The 16,846-nt window shown below is 39.5% G+C and overlaps 3 protein-coding genes across 4 annotated transcripts in view; all 3 read right to left on the bottom strand.

Moving 5' to 3' along the window:
* LOC5519420 overlaps positions 1-993 on the bottom strand; it is a 28,977-nt gene extending 27,984 nt beyond the window's left edge. Inside the window, exon 1 of one of the 2 annotated variants that reach the window (XM_048720932.1) lies at positions 635-993. In XM_048720932.1, coding sequence (XP_048576889.1) covers positions 635-642 — 8 coding nt within the window. In that variant the 5' untranslated portion in view covers positions 643-993. The remainder of the gene's footprint in view (positions 1-634) is intronic. The other variant, XM_032364323.2, reaches the window with a different exon arrangement.
* A 928-nt stretch (positions 994-1,921) lies between these two features.
* LOC116603275 lies at positions 1,922-5,779 on the bottom strand. The gene is made up of 2 exons (XM_032364259.2): positions 5,487-5,779; positions 1,922-2,768 (listed from the first exon to the last, which is right to left on the bottom strand). Exons 1-2 carry the CDS (start codon positions 5,545-5,547, stop codon positions 2,257-2,259), a joined length of 573 nt encoding a protein of 190 aa, XP_032220150.1. The 5' UTR covers positions 5,548-5,779; the 3' UTR covers positions 1,922-2,256.
* Positions 5,780-9,499: 3,720 nt separating this feature from the next.
* LOC5519423 (ankyrin repeat and SOCS box protein 7) lies at positions 9,500-15,240 on the bottom strand. The gene is made up of 3 exons (XM_032364400.2): positions 14,852-15,240; positions 11,256-11,859; positions 9,500-9,961 (listed from the first exon to the last, which is right to left on the bottom strand). Exons 1-3 carry the CDS (start codon positions 15,092-15,094, stop codon positions 9,816-9,818), a joined length of 993 nt encoding a protein of 330 aa, XP_032220291.1. The 5' UTR covers positions 15,095-15,240; the 3' UTR covers positions 9,500-9,815.
* Positions 15,241-16,846: the final 1,606 nt, after the last annotated feature.

Raw genomic sequence — 16,846 nt, 5'->3', positions numbered from 1 at the left:
AGCACTGAAACATCAAGCTATCATTTATAGCCAAAATTTGAAAAAAAATATATACCAGTATATTTGATCCTTTCCCACTAAAAATAATATCGCGTAGGAATCACAAATAAGCAATCATTAGTACCATTGCCGATAACCATAACTTCGGGTATCTTATCGAGCTCTTTAGAAAAGTATTCAAGATAGTCTAAAGACCCCTGCATACCTAGTGAGGGTAAGTGCTTGATTATTATTGGATCTGTTTTTGTGGATGACACAGGGCAGGCTATTGTCACTTATCTTGTTGTTACGAATTCTCTTGTTGTTTTCTTAGCGTATCTGTAAATCTTTAACCCTAGTTGCAATGACATCGAAGCGACCTAGGCTATCTTTTTATTTGTTCATTCATCTATTCTTTCTGTTCAATGATATTGAGGCATAATTTTGTCCAGGATTTGCAATTAAAGATTAACAAAAGTGGTTGCCAACTGCTAGTGACGAGAGAAAGTTTCTTATAGCATGCGCGCGCGATGCGAAGAGCACAGTTTTCTAAATGCTTGATAACGCCTCTATAAATACCCAACTCAGCATCACTGTATCGACTTAGACAGACAACAAAGGGGTGTTTCACAAACAATCAACAAACTAAACAGACCTTACCATTCGCGCAACTTTTGCCTCAATCCTTGGTGAAAGCACGAAGGCAACTCCTCAGAGAACTGAGCGTTCGTAACCGCGGTCAAGGGGCCAGGAGCTTGGCAGAGAGACTGCTTCCGAGGGGATCACGAGACCCCGGTTTCTCTATCCTCCTATTGTTGTGGTTAGCTAGGAATAAAATGACTCCTGAAGTGCTAAAAAAGGCTTGTCAATACCATGCGATCCGGATAAAACCGGCTAAACTTTTGACCCATTCTTCCGGCTCCTTAATCGTCTCCCATGCGAGGTTGTACTCAAGTTTCCTTGGTTTGTTGTGGTTTGGAGTAGAAGTGTTCAAACCGCAAGCCAAACCGCGCGCAAGCTCTTAGGATGGGTGTTACGTCATCGACGTATCTTACGCGTTGATTATTAGTGTAGGATTAATCCATGTTAGACTCGCACCTAGCTATAAACTCACCTATCTTTCCGCGCTATAATAATTTCCCCCAGACATCAAATTAGTGAAACCTTATACGTAATCTTAGTAATGTCACGTTAAACGACCAGTCAAAACATTAGGAGAATTTCGTCTGGTTCCTAGAAATGATTTAATTATAACAAGCTATCAACAGAGACCATGACTAGGTATAATATTTTAGTTGCTTTTACATGTGCAGCATAAAAGGCCGCAGTCTGCATAGTGTGTATAAAACGTACGGGTCATTCCGGGTCCCTCATTAGATGATAACCTGACGACTCAAGTAAAACAGTAACTTGAGAATATTCTAAATAGTTCCAGCGGTGATAGGGTTGATATCTGACTCGGAATGTGAGGAGGGAGGTAGGGGAGGAAACGGATTTTTTCGCAGCCTATTTAGAAAGGCTCGATTTTATAGATATTTTGTCCCCCCCCCCCCTAAAAATGAAAGAAATCAACAGTCCCCCTCTCTCTCTCTCTCTCTCTCTCTCTCTCTCTCTCTCTCTCTCTCTCTCTCTCTCTCTCTCTCTCTCTCTCTCTCCCTCTCCCTCTTTTCACATCTTCTAGCACCTCCAATAAGTAAAAGGGCGTCGGCGGTCGGAGCGGATCCAAGAAGATTAAATCTATAGAATGCTGAGGAAAGAGGATATAATGCCTGTGTTGAAGGAAAAAAAAGTATTCCTGGAAAGCATAAAAAATTACTGCCACAAAATACAAATTATAAGGAGAATAAGATTATCTGTAATTTGCTCACAATCACAACAAAAATGCTCGCTTGCGGTGGAATCTTCGGGAGTCAGATAATAGTCGAGAGCCAGCAACTAAAAATTATGGAAAAAAATAAGTTTATTTCTCTTAATATAATATAACAGGAAAATACATTTGTAATTTTTATTTGTCGTTGTTTAAAACATTATTCAGGCATTTTTGTAATATTTAATACAGAAAACCCCAGACTTGCCAAATTTACCAAACTCCCCGCTTACTCAAAATAAGGTTTCTGTAATCATTTCAACAAACGGCAACTTCAACAATTGTTTTCCTCACTGCTTTAACTCTTTTGTTAGCACGCGCTGAATTACATGTCAGAGGTTAATAAGAGTTTCCTTTCTCAATATACAACAGATTTATTGCTCATATTTCCATTTAGTGTTTCCCCCCCCCTAAATTTCAGAAGTCGCCATGAAACATACAAGGCACCAAGCCGGACATTTGCTGTCTCGCGTATACAAGCGTGACTCGCGCCTCTTATCTTCCGCCAAATCTCCCCGCGCATTTTCTGGATTTCCGGCCAGCGATCCGCACCCTGCTCTTGGAAAGTGAATCTCTATACCTGCTTTGCATATCTGCTCACTTTTCAAAGACTTTTCGCGGACAATTTTATGGACTTTTGACGTAACACCCTCGTCCCAGACCCCTGGAAGTAGACTTCTAACTTCCCTTTCGACGGCAGAGAGCTGTGAACAAGGGACATCTTTCGTGAAATGAACGTCCTGGCGTAGCTCGGTGCTCTTTGTGTCGCGGTTAGATATCACGTGACTTGTGAGCACTTTTGTGAAGCCACGTGCCTCGAGATTTGCCCTCGCTAGCATTCTGACCATTTGAGAGTTAGACGCCTTGAAGCTGCGGTCGTAAATACGGAATTCATCCTTCTCATGCATAGCTCCCGTTGTCTCTGATGATTACGAAAGTAAACGTATTGAGTATCGTTTTTGTAATGCATAAAGAGCAATAAGAAAAATCTTGCTATCGCAAGGACGTTCTATATGGAGCTTTCTCCTTATAACCTCCTTTCCCTCTGATTACATAGAGAATGAAGCGCCTTTTTAAATTTTGACGCGACTTTTTGTTAAAGTGTCATTAAAAGTAGATTTCGCTCAGTGTTTACACATAGAAAGGAAAATTCACTGAAAAAAAAAATGAAAATCTTGAAAACTGCATTTCGCCTTCTCGGTATTAGTGTTCCAAATAAGGAAAATCAGTAACCGAGGGACTTTGTACGATATCGTGGCTTATTTAGTCTCTTCGCAATGCGAATTCGCACAATTTTTCCTTCATTGTCGACAAGCTGTACGTTTAGACAGAAGCCTAAATATTGCTAGTATAAGGTAACCGTACTAGCCCTCTCAAAAAACACTTTTTCTTTTTATAAAAACGTCTAATTTTCAGTTGAGGCTGGGGCGTTCTTAGTACTGGGACATTTTTATGGCTGAATATGTTCTTAACGATGTTCTTAAATTTTAGTTTATATAACAATATAATACCCAAATAATTATTAGGAAATGAATTACACTAATGATCAATAGTTAATAAAGACTGTTACTATATGAGCACAATTTGGTTCTGCATTTAAGAATGTATCAGGACTAAAAAAAGAAAAGTTTTTTTCTGCTATCTGAGCCTCGGCATGTCATTAGCATGTTCTTAAAATTTGGTGAAATCTCAGGCTGGACGTTCTTATTAAAAAGGGTTCTTATAAAAAAAGAGTGTAATTTTTATCGCGGAAAATTAACTCCTTTCTAAGTTTATAAGACATGGTTCTGGTCAGCATCATGCAAAGGTACAAATATGCGATAGCGCAGGGGCGTAGCCAGGGGGTGGCCCAGGGGGGTGGCCCAGGGGGCCCGCCCCCCCCCCCCCCCCTTCTAATAGCCATGTGACATGTATGAGACATTATCTAAAACACAGGAGACAATTCAATTTTAAAAGGCCTTTTTGGGCCCTCTCCTGTTAAAAATCCTGGCTACGACGCTGGAGCCTGGAGATTAATATCTTTGAGTGTGTTATTCCACCTTACAATGAAATTCCTTAAAAATAAAATCGTTATCTTTTGGTATAATTTGAGCTCAAATTAGAAATCGAGTAAAAGTTCGGAAAAGAAGGATAGATGTTTGCTGTTTTGGCAATTTGTCAAAACGCTCAAATTCTAGGCTAATTAATTACAGTTTCTTTCAGTTTTTATCTGAATTGGATGGATAATGCTTGAAAAGTTTACAGTTAATAAAGGAAGGGTTTGTATTATCATTGCTTTTTATTTTATGATACAAATTTCGAACAAAAGACATCTTTGTTTACAGTAACGTTTTTTAGCTGCGATAACGCCGGTTGAGAGAAAAAATAATAATGAAAAATGTGTAATTCATTTATCTTTATTAAAAAAAAAAAAAGTAAAACAAGATGGAAAAAAACCGGCGTAAAACAAACACGATATAAAACAAACCTCAAGTAAATAGACCCGTCCAAGAACATTTTAACGCCGTCCTGGTATTAGTACTTGCTAGATTTGCGGGAATGGGTGCACTTAGATTTATGGTTAGGAATGGTATAATTACGATTACGATTATGATTTACTTGGACGGAACCTCGGTTGTTTGTCGTAACTTTGATTTCTTTTTAATTTCTTGTGAGTTAGGGTAATTGATTTTCGTTATAACAGTTATAAAACGACAAGGACAATTCATTTTGCCAGTCGAATTTTGAAGTGGGCGTCTCGGTACAAGAAAGTATGAATATTATGAAGAAAACAAGACATAAATATAGCCATGTCAATCCTTTCACCATGTGCTCTGAAATATTTTTTATATTTTTTCGCGCACTGTTCTTTTTTTAATAATCAAAAACGGATGCATGATATAAGACAGTTATAAGCAGATTTGTTCAAATTAATGAAAAAGCGTTTCACAACCGAAGAAAACTGATTAATTATAAGTTGTAAGCCTTATAATTTTTTAAGGAGCTCTCATAAAGCATTTTAGCTGGGTAGTCATTACTTGAAATGGCTGTCGTTTTCAAAAACTAAATTTTTCTAACACAAGCTTTTATTTCTTATGGTAAGTGTTAAATAATAAACCCCATTGCTTTTTATCTGGGGATATTTTCGAGGCGTGCTATGAATTTTTCCTAAAGCAGTTGTCGTCACAAATCATGTTTATCAAGTCATTTTTTCATCTCAAAATCTAAACCGTTTATTAGGTCTCTCGTGTTTAAAGACTAAAATATAGATGCTAGAAACTAGTTTGCAATGTTTTTATGCAGTGACCACTTTTTAAACCAGTGGTAGAGTTAAAATGAAAGGTCAAATATATATTTTTTCATTTTGAAAAAAAAGCACACAATTTAAAAAAAGCATTGTATAAGTCATAATGTCTTGAGTATAGGCATTGTGAACAACGTTTAAGATAAAAATAATTAATTTTAATCGGGGGCCAGAGTCATGGCATTAGGCGAAAAATGGCACTGTCATAATTAGTGTGTTATTGGTAATTTTTGTGGCTCTCCACTTTCTATGTTCATTCGCTCATGATTAAACTGGGGATTTTGTCACGCTCGTGCGCGTGTACATTCTGCGTTTGGTCGTGTCAATGGGTTCTACAAACTTAAGGTGACAACATACCTTTTGGAATAAAGGCTAACAGTGTTACAATCACCAGTAGAGGATACACCTCTGGATTCATGTTGAGCTAATACAAGAAGTACAACGAAAAAGGTGACGGCGTGCTGGTTTGCTTGTGTTCTCCTGCACCAAGAAGGTCTAGAATTCACAGATATATACCGAGATTTTAAACGTTTTATAGACTGTGATGTCATTAATCTGAGCCAATGAGAGAACAGCAAAGTGGCGTCCAGGTCTTTTCGCCCTCGAGGTAATAAACGACTATGACTTAGCGTTTAAATCTCGCGTGATTTCGATAAACACCGGACCTTTTTTGAGTTGTGTTAATTAACATGTTCCCTCCTACACCATCACATAAAAAAACTATAAATATTTAGTATTCGAGTTTTTAAAAGATCGCTAAAGTTGATAATAGACGTGTTTGGAAATTTATGCTTTATCTCTACTTCAGATCATGCGCAAAAGATCGCAGCTACTAGATTTGTTTTCTTGAATTGTTCTCATGCGCATGCGCCCTTGTGAGAAGCAGCCTTTATGTGTCTCTGGTCTTTATTTCCACTAAAACTCCACAGAAACGCTTGTTACGCAGGCAAAACGTAACGCATTGTTGAAACTTGCATTGAGTTAACTTGCATTGAGTTGCGGGAAAATGAAAACTCACTAAGTAGAAAAGCTTTGAAATCATTTCGTCTTTTCCCTCGCGCGTGTTATGTGAATTAATTGCCATACAGTTAACAAGCAATTAAAAAGGAATTAAGTTTGTTGAGATTACCTAAGGACTAAGTCATCTAACGGTACCTGAAGCAAGCCGCCAACGCGGTTCAAGGCACGACACGACAAGACACGGGCGCGCTTTTTCCAATCATTCTGGAATGAGAATAGTTGGTAGAGAAACCCCAGAATGGCATTCGAGTTATTCTGCTACAGGTAGCAGATTTATTGGCTGGAATAACCTTCCTTCCATTCCGGAATGGGAACGCGGGATAAACGAACGCGCGCTTTTTCTATTTTAATCATTCTCATTCCGGAATCACGAGTAAAAAAACGCGCCCTTAGCCATCAGAAGCCGCCATTTTGTCATTCTAGCAAAATACCAAGGATTCGAAAGAGTGTGAGAAAACATCCAATTGCATATCTTTCCATTAAATTCTGTATGAAACTGTTTTTTTTTTTAATGTTATTTCGAGATTTCTTCAATCAAACAATTTTCACATTTTCTACGATGATCATAAGAAAAAGCAAAACGTTGCTTTCTTTGTATTAATTTTCCATTACCAGAAGTAAATGGAATTATTTCAAACTTTTATCTGTTTATACAATGTATATCATATAATAAATTTCCAGTGAAATTAAGGGAACAGACAATTCAATAATTTAGATTAATGGATTTCACCACGTCTTTACATAAACGCTAAAGATTTTAGTAAAAGACTCAATGCTAGTTTCTCAATCCTGTTGACTTTATTAGAAGCGTATTTTTAATTATGCTTTGCTTTTTGATTTCTGAATCGCATTCTATCATGCAATTAAAACGTTCAACAAAACAGAATGTAAAAACTCTACATTTGTGTCTTCAAAAGAACAGGGCAATCATACATTTGCTCTATACGGTTAATACATTAATATTAAATCTTTTTATTAAAAAAAAACATAAACATTTAATTCAAAGGGTTTGGGAAGCCCTTTTAGGCGAATTAGTTACCGTTCACTGTGTTGTGTTGTGTTAAAATCAAACGGCTATATTTACACAGACCCTACTTCCTACATCCAGAACGACTCGACGACCAGCCACGCCTACTTATTTATTACTTCAACATCGGAAGTCCATGGAAGATAATTATTGCCTCAGATGATAACTTAATGATCACTGCAAAGCAATTATCGATGTTTTGATAATGGGCTGAGATGGGCGAGGCAATAAGATTAATACATAAGGCACGTCGCAGGAATCAAGAAGCAAAAACGACAAAGATTAAATGATAATCTAGCCTCCCTCGCAGGTGTTTTTAGGCCGGCGTCGCTCGCTCCCCCTTGGTGGAAGGGGAGCGAGCGACGCCTGCCTCAAAACGCCCGCGAGCGAGGCTAATGATAATCAAATGTAACACAATTTTTCTTTTGCTTAGACGGACGCTTGAAATGACAACGAATCTACTTTGTTTTCACCCACGCAGACCACCTAAATCTTCTACAGATTTCCTGAAAATTTTCTAGCCATAGCATTTTACACAAATGTGGCATTGTGTATATGTAGATTTGTATTTTAATCACATTACAGAGACACCAGTTCGTGTGCATACTTCATAACAAGGACAGTGATCTGCCTCTTTCTCTCCCTGGTGGCTTTCGCATCCTCTTCCCTCTCCCCATGACCACCAAGTTTCGTTCTCAAAAATTGAACATTTCCCATAAAAACTACCCTGTACTATAAAAACTTCTATAAAGACTACTTGCAATTTTCTTTTTTTGGAGATGTTTTTTTAAATATAATTTTCTTAACGGGCTTCCGATCTATAGCAATTAGTACATCCTTCTGATAACCTCATACTCCCACATCATTGTGCGCCAGGGTCCTCTCATACTCTCCCATCTTTGCGCGCCAGGGTCCACCCCTCTCATATCCCATACTTTCCCATCTTTGTGCGCCAGGGTCCACCCCTATCATACCCCATACTCTCCCATCTTTGTGCGCCAGGGTCCACCCTTCTCATATCCCATACTTTCCCTTCTTTCTGCGCCAGGGTCCATCCCTCTCATATCCCATACTCTCCCAACTTTTTGTTCCGGGGTCCACCCTTCTCATACCCCATACTCTCCCATCCTTGTGCGCCAGGGTCCAACCCTCTCATATCCCATACTCTCCCATCTTTGCGCACCAGGGTCCACCCCTCTCATATCCCATACTCTCCCAACTTTGTGCTCCAGGGTCCACCCCTCTCATACCCCATACTCTCCCATCTTTGTGATCCAGGGTCCACCCTTCTCATATCCCATACTCTCCCATCTTTGTGATCCAGGGTCCACCCCTCTCATACCCCATACTCTCCCATCTTTGTGATCCAGGGTCCACCCTTCTCATATCCCATACTCTCCCATCTTTGTGATCCAGAGTCCACCCCTCTCATATCCCACACTCTCCCATCTTTGCGCACCAGGGTACAATCCTCTCATATCCCATACTCCCCCATCTTTGTGCGCCAGGATCCACCCCTCTCATATCCCATACTCTCCCATCCTTGTGCGCCAGGATCCACCCCTCTCATATTCCATACTCTCCCATCCTTGTGCGCCAGAATCAACCCCTCTCATATCCCATACTCTCCCATCCTTGTGCGCCAGGATCAACCCCTCTCATATCCCATACTCTCCCATCCTTGTGCGCCAGGATCAACCCCTCTCATATCCCATACTCTCCCATCCTTGTGCGCCAGGGTCCACCCCTCTCATATCCCATACTCTCCCATCTTTGCGCACCAGGGTACACTCCTCTTATATCCCATACTCTCCCATCTTTGTGCGCCAGGGTCCACCCCTCTCATATCCCATACTCTCCCATCCTTGTGCGCCAGGGTCCACCCCTCTCATATCCCATACTCTCCCATCTTTGCGCACCAGGGTACGCTCCTCTCATATCCCATACTCTCCCATCTTTGTGCTCCAGGGTCCATCCCTCTCATACCCTATACTCTTCCATCTTTGCGCACCAGGGTACACTCCTCTCATATCCCATACTTTCCCATCTTTGTGCGCCAGGGTCCACCCCTATCATACCCCATACTCTCCCATCTTTGCTTGACAGGGTCCACCTCTCTCATTCCCTCCTTTCTTCTGGGTTATGAGACAACTGGACCTCGGCACGATGACAAGAACCTCAAATCACTCAGCATCCACCAAACTTGTGATTTGTTTACCCACTTCACTATAGACTAGAACAAGACACAGGTTGCGTCAACTGCCAGGTTTAAAAAAATCGTACCGGGGAAGTAGGTAGGGGTATAGAAAAAAGGTTATTCTACTATCATTGAAATATTTTTTATTTTTTTATTTTCCTAAGCCGGTCTAGGTATACTGTACACCTGGTGAAACATATACATATGACATATGGGTGATAAAGTAATAAGGACTGATAGAAAAAAGATGCTCATCTAAAATAATTTAGGTTATTACTGCTAGTAATCTAGTTATTATAACATAACAAATGACAATATTGTATAATAATTATAAAATACCCTATTTCAAAACTAGTTATAAATTTTACATCTTATGTAGTATATAGACATCAATAAATTATTATAATGGTATATATTTATTCATTATGGTATAAATAACGTCCTATGTTTCATGGAGATCGTACTTGTAATGAAGAAAGTCTTTCATGACAGTGGGCAAGGGTAAATCATATATCCTTTTGAGACGCTTTGCGCCAAGATTTTCACGAATGACAAGTCGACATATATCCTGCAGACTCCTTGGGTTACCTGTGGAAAAATAGATGCAAATGAGCTTACTTGAAACCACTCTTGGGAAACCATTCTAGCTGTTGTGTGCCCATGGAAAACAATGTGGCTGTCACTCGTGACAATTCGTGTTTCTACTCGGTGAAAATCTGATATCTTGTTTAGATTAAGGGATATTTTGCTCTATTTTTCATTTTTAAAGAGCATACCATTCAATGCATTTATGACTTTTTATGCAATCTTTGCCCGGTATGTGTTGAATTCACCGATGTGTGTTTGTTTTTCAATAGAATTGTTTGTTTTATGCTGTTGTTTGGGGGATACACTTTTTTCTTTTAATACACATAAGATGAGAAGGAGTACAGCAGTTATTTAGCAAAAGATGCCATGTTCAAGATGGTTTTGTGTATTTTATGGACGAGGGTTAATAAAAGAAAGACCTTAATTAATAGAATTATAAGAATATCATAATCACATTTTGTGTTTGTGGTCTTTGGGGGTTGCTTATTGAGAAGGAGTACAGCAGTTATTTAGCAAGAGATGCCATGTTCAAGATGGTTTTGTGTATTTTATGGACGAGGGTTAATAAAAGAAAGACCTTAATTAATAGAATTATAAGAATATCATAATCACATTTTGTGTTTGTGGTCTTTGGGGGTTGCTTATTGAGAAGGAGTACAGCAGTTATTTAGCAAGAGATGCCATGTTCAAGATGGTTTTGTGTATTTTATGGACGAGGGTTAATAAAAGAAAGACCTTAATTAATAGAATTATAAGAATATCATAATCACATTTTGTGTTTGTGGTCTTTGGGGGTTGCTTATTGAGAAGGAGTACAGCAGTTATTTAGCAAAAGATGCCATGTTCAAGATGGTTTTGTGTATTTTATGGACGAGGGTTAATAAAAGAAAGACCTTAATTAATAGAATTATAAGAATATCATAATCACATTTTGTGTTTGTGGTCTTTGGGGGTTGCTTATTGAGATAGAGTACAACAGTTATTCAGCAAAGGATGCCGTGTACAATAGACGATGGTTAATGAAAGACAGACCTTAATTGATAGAATAATAAAAATATCATGTTTTCATTTTCTGTTTGTGGTCTTTGGGGGTTGCTTATTACACAGGGGCCACTTCTTTTATTTTAGCCTACACAATCAAACATAAAATGGAGAAATCACATGAATAAAAACCATATTATAAACCTGCATTGCAATGAGAGAATGGGAAAAACGGAAGCTTAATGGAAAATGGAGTCTCTTTAAAAAAAGTTAGTGACATATAATTAAACCACGTTGTATTTATAGTACTTACGGGTAGCATATTCTAGGAACTGCACACACCCATTTTCCACAGTGTTAAGGTTGTACATCATTTTAGATATCGCTAGAGGGGTCAGCCCTTCGTCATTGAATGCATTCACATCGGCTCCAAACCTGTACAGCAAACGTGCAAGGGCTTCACTGTTTCGTAAACACGCCAAGTGGAGTGGACTCTGTCCGTCCTCTGCTCTTTTAATGCTTGGTTTTGCACCATGCAATACTAGCATTCTAGCACAGTTGATGTTCCCCTTGATCACTGCATATCTCAGTGGAAAACCATACTGCACATCTATATTAGCACTGGACTCTAAAAGCACTTTGATACAGCTAGTTCTTTCACGAATAATAGCAAGTTGTAGAGCGGTTGTGCCTTTGTCGCTGAGTGCATCTACCTGTGCTTTGGACTCTATTAAAAGCTTGACAAACGATTCTCTGCCATAGTGTGAGGCCACATGAAGTGGTGTCCAGCCGTCTTCGCTTCTTGCATCAACAAGTTGTGCTTTGTCTATCCCTTTGTAGTCTAAAAGTAAGCGTGAGATCCGTGTCCGGCCATGCATGGCAGCATAATGCATAGCAGTAAAACCTCCTACAAAGTCCTATAACAATAAAATAAAATAAATAATACATTTGATAACAAGTAGTAAAGGAAAATAAAGCAGGGAATTTATTCTTAGTCATAGACTTCTAACTTGGAAGAGGAACAATTTTTCTTTTTTACTACAGTCAAGCTCTGTCACACGATTCTTCTTGACAGGACACAGTCTGTCACACACTTCTACCACACTCTGTCACGTACTTCTATGTACTGTACAGGTTATACTCTGTCACACACTTCTACTAGACTGGTCACGCTCTGTCACATACTTCTACTTGACAGGTCACGCTCTGTCACATACTTCTACTAGACAGGTCATGCTCTGTCACACACTTCTACTAGACATGTCACGCTCTGTCACACACTTCTACTAGACAGGTCACGCTCTGTCACATACTTCTACTAGACAGGTCACGTTCTGTCACATACTTCTACTAGACAGGTCATGCTCTGTCACACACTTCTATTAGACTGGTCACGCTCTGTCACATACTTTTACCTGACAGGTCACGCTCTGTCACACACTTCTACTAGACAGGTCACGCTCAGTCACACGCTTCTACTAGACATGTCACCCTCTGTCACACACTTCTATTAGACAGGTCACGTTCAGTCACACACTTCTACTAGACAGGTCACGCTCTGTCACACACTTCTACTAGACAGGTCACGCTCTGTCACACACTTCTATTAGACAGGTCACGCTCTGTCACATACTTCTACTAGCAAGGTCACGCTCTGTCACACACTTCTATTAGACAGGTCACGCTCTGTCACATACTTCTACTAGCAAGGTCACGCTCTGTCACACACTTCTATTAGACAGGTCACGCTCTGTCACACGCTTCTACTAGACATGTCACCCTCTGTCACACACTTCTATTAGACAGGTCACGTTCAGTCACACACTTCTACTAGACAGGTCACGCTCTGTCACACACTTCTACTAGACAGGTCACGCTCTGTCACACACTTCTATTAGACAGGTCACGCTCTGTCACACACTTCTACTAGACAGGTCACGCTCTGTCACATACTTCTACTAGCAAGGTCACGCTCTGTCACACACTTCTATTAGACAGGTCACGCTCTGTCACACACTTCTACTAGACTGGTCACGTTCTGTCACATACTTCTACTAGACAGGTCACGCTCTGTCACATACTTCTATTAGACAGGTCACGCTCTATCACATACTTCTATTAGACAGGTCACACTCTATTACATACTTCTACTAGACAGATCACACTCTGTCACATACTTCTACTAGACAGGTCATGCTCTGTCACATACTTCTACTAGCCATGTCACGCTCTGTCACATCTATTAGACAGGTCACGCTCTGTCACACACTTCTATTAGACAGGTCACACTCTGTCACACACTTCTACTAGACAGGTCACACTCTGTCACACACCTCTATTAGACAGGTCACACTGTCACATACTTCTACTAGACAGGTCACGCTGTATCACATACTTCTATTAGACAGGTCACACTCTGTCACACACTTCTATTAGACAAGTCAGGCTCGGTCACACAATTCTACTAGACAGGTCACGCTTTGTCACACACTTCTACTAGACAGGTCACACTCTGTCACATACTTCTATTAGACATGTCACGCTCTATCACACACTTCTACTAGACAGGTCACGCTCTGTCACACACTTCTACTAGACAGGTCACACTATGTCACATACTTCTATTAGACAGGTCACGCTCTGTCACACACTTCTACTAGACAGGTCAAACTCTGTAACACACTTCTACTAGACAGGTTACGCTCTGTCACATACTTCTACTAGACAGGTCACGCTCTGTCACACACTTCTACTAGACATGTCACGCTCTGTCACACACTTCTATTAGACAGGTCACGCTCTATCACACACTTCTACTAGACAGGTCACGCTCTGTCACATACTTCTATTAGACAGGTCACGCTCTATCACATACTTCTACTAGACAGGTCACACTCTGTCACATACTTCTATTAGACAGGTCACTATCTGTCACACACTTCTATTAGACAGGTCACACTCTGTCACATACTTCTACTAGACAGGTCACGCTCTGTCACATACTTCTATTAGACAGGTCACGCTCTATCACACACTTCTACTAGACAGGTCACGCTCTGTCACATCTTTTAGACATGTCACACTCTGTCACACACTTCTACTAGACTGGTGCACATTAGTGACATAACAACATAATGACATGGGCGCGTGCACCCTTATGTTCATATGTTAAAGTGTGAATGGTTCGACATTTTGACATAAGCCCAACATAACGACATGAACATAACAACATAAGAGAAAAAATATGTTATGTGATTATGTCCATGTCATTATGTCTGGCTTAAAAGAGTATGCACGCCTGTTATGTTGTTATGACACTAGTGTGGACAAGTCAAAGTAAAGGCAGGTCAGAATTCTTTAAGACAGGATTTATAAATTGTTGTTGTTTCAAATACTGACCACTTACTAAGTTTTGCCTCAAGGAGAGTTTCAACTGTATAATTGCCCATATAGGAAAAATAATTGCTTGGAGTGTTCTGATAATTTTAATTAAGTTAGTGTCTGTATATAACATAGATCTAGGAACTAATAATTACTACTTCCTAGCACTCCTTCTTAGGTAAACATAAAGCAAACATTTAAGAAATGATTTCAAACAAGTGAAATGCAAATGCAACAAAGGATATATGCAAGCAAACCACAGCGGTCAGACAATACGACATTTTCGATAGGGGGTCATTTCTTTAGTCATTTCGATTTTACTGATTTTACTTTGCTGTCCGAGAACATTTACTGATGCTTAAGACCTTATTTTCAAAATGCCATAACAAAGCAATGGATAAAAAGTCTCAGGACTCTTGCTAGTGCGAATAAGTATTTCAACGAATATTTTTATTCGAGTACACGACTTTGTCACTCATGAAATATTCAATAAAAACATGTTATAATCATCAAGATCAAACCATCTACCTTTGCAAAAGCATCACCGCCTTTCTCTAGAAGTACTCTGAGAGCTCTCTCTTTTCCCCTACTGGCCGCTAGATGCAGTAACGTCCAGCCATTCGCGTCCTTTTGGTTTGCAGAGGCGCCTTGTGTAATTAACTCTCGAACAACTTTCACATTTCCGTTCGCGACAGACTCTCTCAACCGACTTGCTAATTGAGAATCGCCCTTGTTGTGGCCTTGTTCTACGCGGGGCCGCTTCCTAGACATTAAAATGCCACTTTATTCCTTGATAGGGGGATAAAAGAAGCAATGATCACGGAGTGAAATAAAACATTCGATCCCTATGTAGATCCACAGCTGTTTACCTTCGACGCCATGTTTGGAATCCCGTGATGCACTGGACATAAGAAAGGACTAGGCAAACTCATTACCAGGGGACGAGGTTGATATTTGCAGACCTGGATGCCACAGGCATCCCATCGACTAACGAATTGAATTATTTCCGAATCGATTTCTTCAGCAATTTCAAAAACGAGAGAGAGAGATGATTGTCTGAACGTATTTATTACTGATGGTAAACAAAGCAAAACCAAACATTAATGGGAGGCAATAACCAGGATCCCAGCCCTGTCTTAGTCGGTTAGGCCACGCACAGCTCGCTGAGTAGACTGAAAAATATCGGGGTCTTTTTATTGCTTGCGTCTCATGGGATTGGATGTGTTGCTATAGTAATGTAATGATGTCGTCATCATGTGCAGCAGACTACGATCTTTTTTTACATTGCTGCCTTTAGCCTTTGTTCCTCTTTGTCCAGTCACGCACGTGCATATTACATTTTTGGGGCTCAGGACAACAAAAGCAAACTACAATAAAACGCACGCAATCTAAGACGTTTTCTATTCTAGAAAATACTGTGATAAAACCTCTCGTAAGTTATTCTCCTCTAATTTCTTAGGAACATTTAATAGAGTTAAATTTTCCTTTGCATAGGCATCAGGTGTGGGGGTCTGAAACCTAAATATAACGTCCAAAAATCAGATCATAAAAAAGCCAACGCACTTTGTAGTAAAATCTGACGCACCCAAGGGTTTTCATCATTATATTTTTAGTATGAAGATCACGCTAAATGTTATCAGATCTAAAATTAAATTCTAAAAACGGAAATTCTAGCCTTTAAAAAAGTGTGTCAAAACGGAAATTCTAGCTTATAAAAAAAGTGTGTCAAAACGGAAATTCTAGCTTATAAAAAATGTGTTTTAAAACGGAAATTCTAGCTTATAAAAAAGTGTGTCAAAACGGAAATTCTAGCTTATAAAAAAAAGTGTGTCAAAACGGAAATTCTAGCTAATAAAAAAAAGTGTGTCAAAACGGAAATTCTATCTTATAAAAAAGTGTGTCCAAACGGAAATTCTAGCTTATAAAAAAAAAGTGTGTCAAAACGGAAATTCTAGCTTTTATCAAAGTTTCCGCACTAGTTATATAAATTGAAAGCTGTTGTGTGAAACGTAACTTGTAGAAAGGGGAGGACTGACGGCATTTGCCATAATAGTGTCGTTCTGGGAAAGGAATGGGGGAGTAAAAAACAGGTTAGCCTGCGGCTACGCTGTCTATGCGGGTTGGAAGCCTGTGTTTTTATTATTTTTAGAGGCCATTCTATTCTATTTCCGACGTAACATTTGGCTTTCTTGTCTATGGATCGACCATTTTATATCTGATGGGTCGGTGACTTCCCTGCTAGCAGAGGCCTCTTTTCCCTGTATTTCGAGCGAAATACAATTGAGCCAGCTGGCCACGAAATATATCGAACAGGAAGGAATCGAGTAACTGTCATGCTTGATTAGCATCTGTAATGCTTGATGTCGCAAAATCCCTGTTGGGGAATTTAGCTGGTTTAGTGGTCATTTCAACCAAAATCATGAATTCATTTTGCAAGAAAAAATAAGCCCTGACAATTGAAAAATTCCATATTCAAGCGTTCACTTAGCACAGTAATATTGTAAAAGAGTAGATATTTTTTGT

This window comes from Nematostella vectensis, chromosome 13 (assembly GCF_932526225.1).
Source record: "Nematostella vectensis chromosome 13, jaNemVect1.1, whole genome shotgun sequence".
Taxonomy (NCBI): Eukaryota; Metazoa; Cnidaria; class Anthozoa; order Actiniaria; family Edwardsiidae; genus Nematostella; species Nematostella vectensis.
The sequence above is the reverse complement of the archived record's forward strand: the minus strand, read 5'-3'. Positions and strand labels throughout refer to the sequence as shown.

Excerpts from the sequence above, each read along its gene's own strand:
- LOC116603275 (XM_032364259.2), bottom strand. The coding sequence starts at position 5,547 with ATGAATCCAGAGGTGTATCCTCTACTGGTGATTGTAACACTGTTAGCC. Across the intron at positions 2,769-5,486 it reads GTTAGCCTTTATTCCAAAAG|AGACAACGGGAGCTATGCAT; the intron begins GTATGTTGTCAC and ends CGTAATCATCAG.
- LOC5519423 (XM_032364400.2), bottom strand. The coding sequence starts at position 15,094 with ATGTCTAGGAAGCGGCCCCGCGTAGAACAAGGCCACAACAAGGGCGAT. Across the intron at positions 11,860-14,851 it reads GCGGTGATGCTTTTGCAAAG|GACTTTGTAGGAGGTTTTAC; the intron begins GTAGATGGTTTG and ends TTATTGTTATAG. Across the intron at positions 9,962-11,255 it reads GTTCCTAGAATATGCTACCC|GTAACCCAAGGAGTCTGCAG; the intron begins GTAAGTACTATA and ends ATTTTTCCACAG.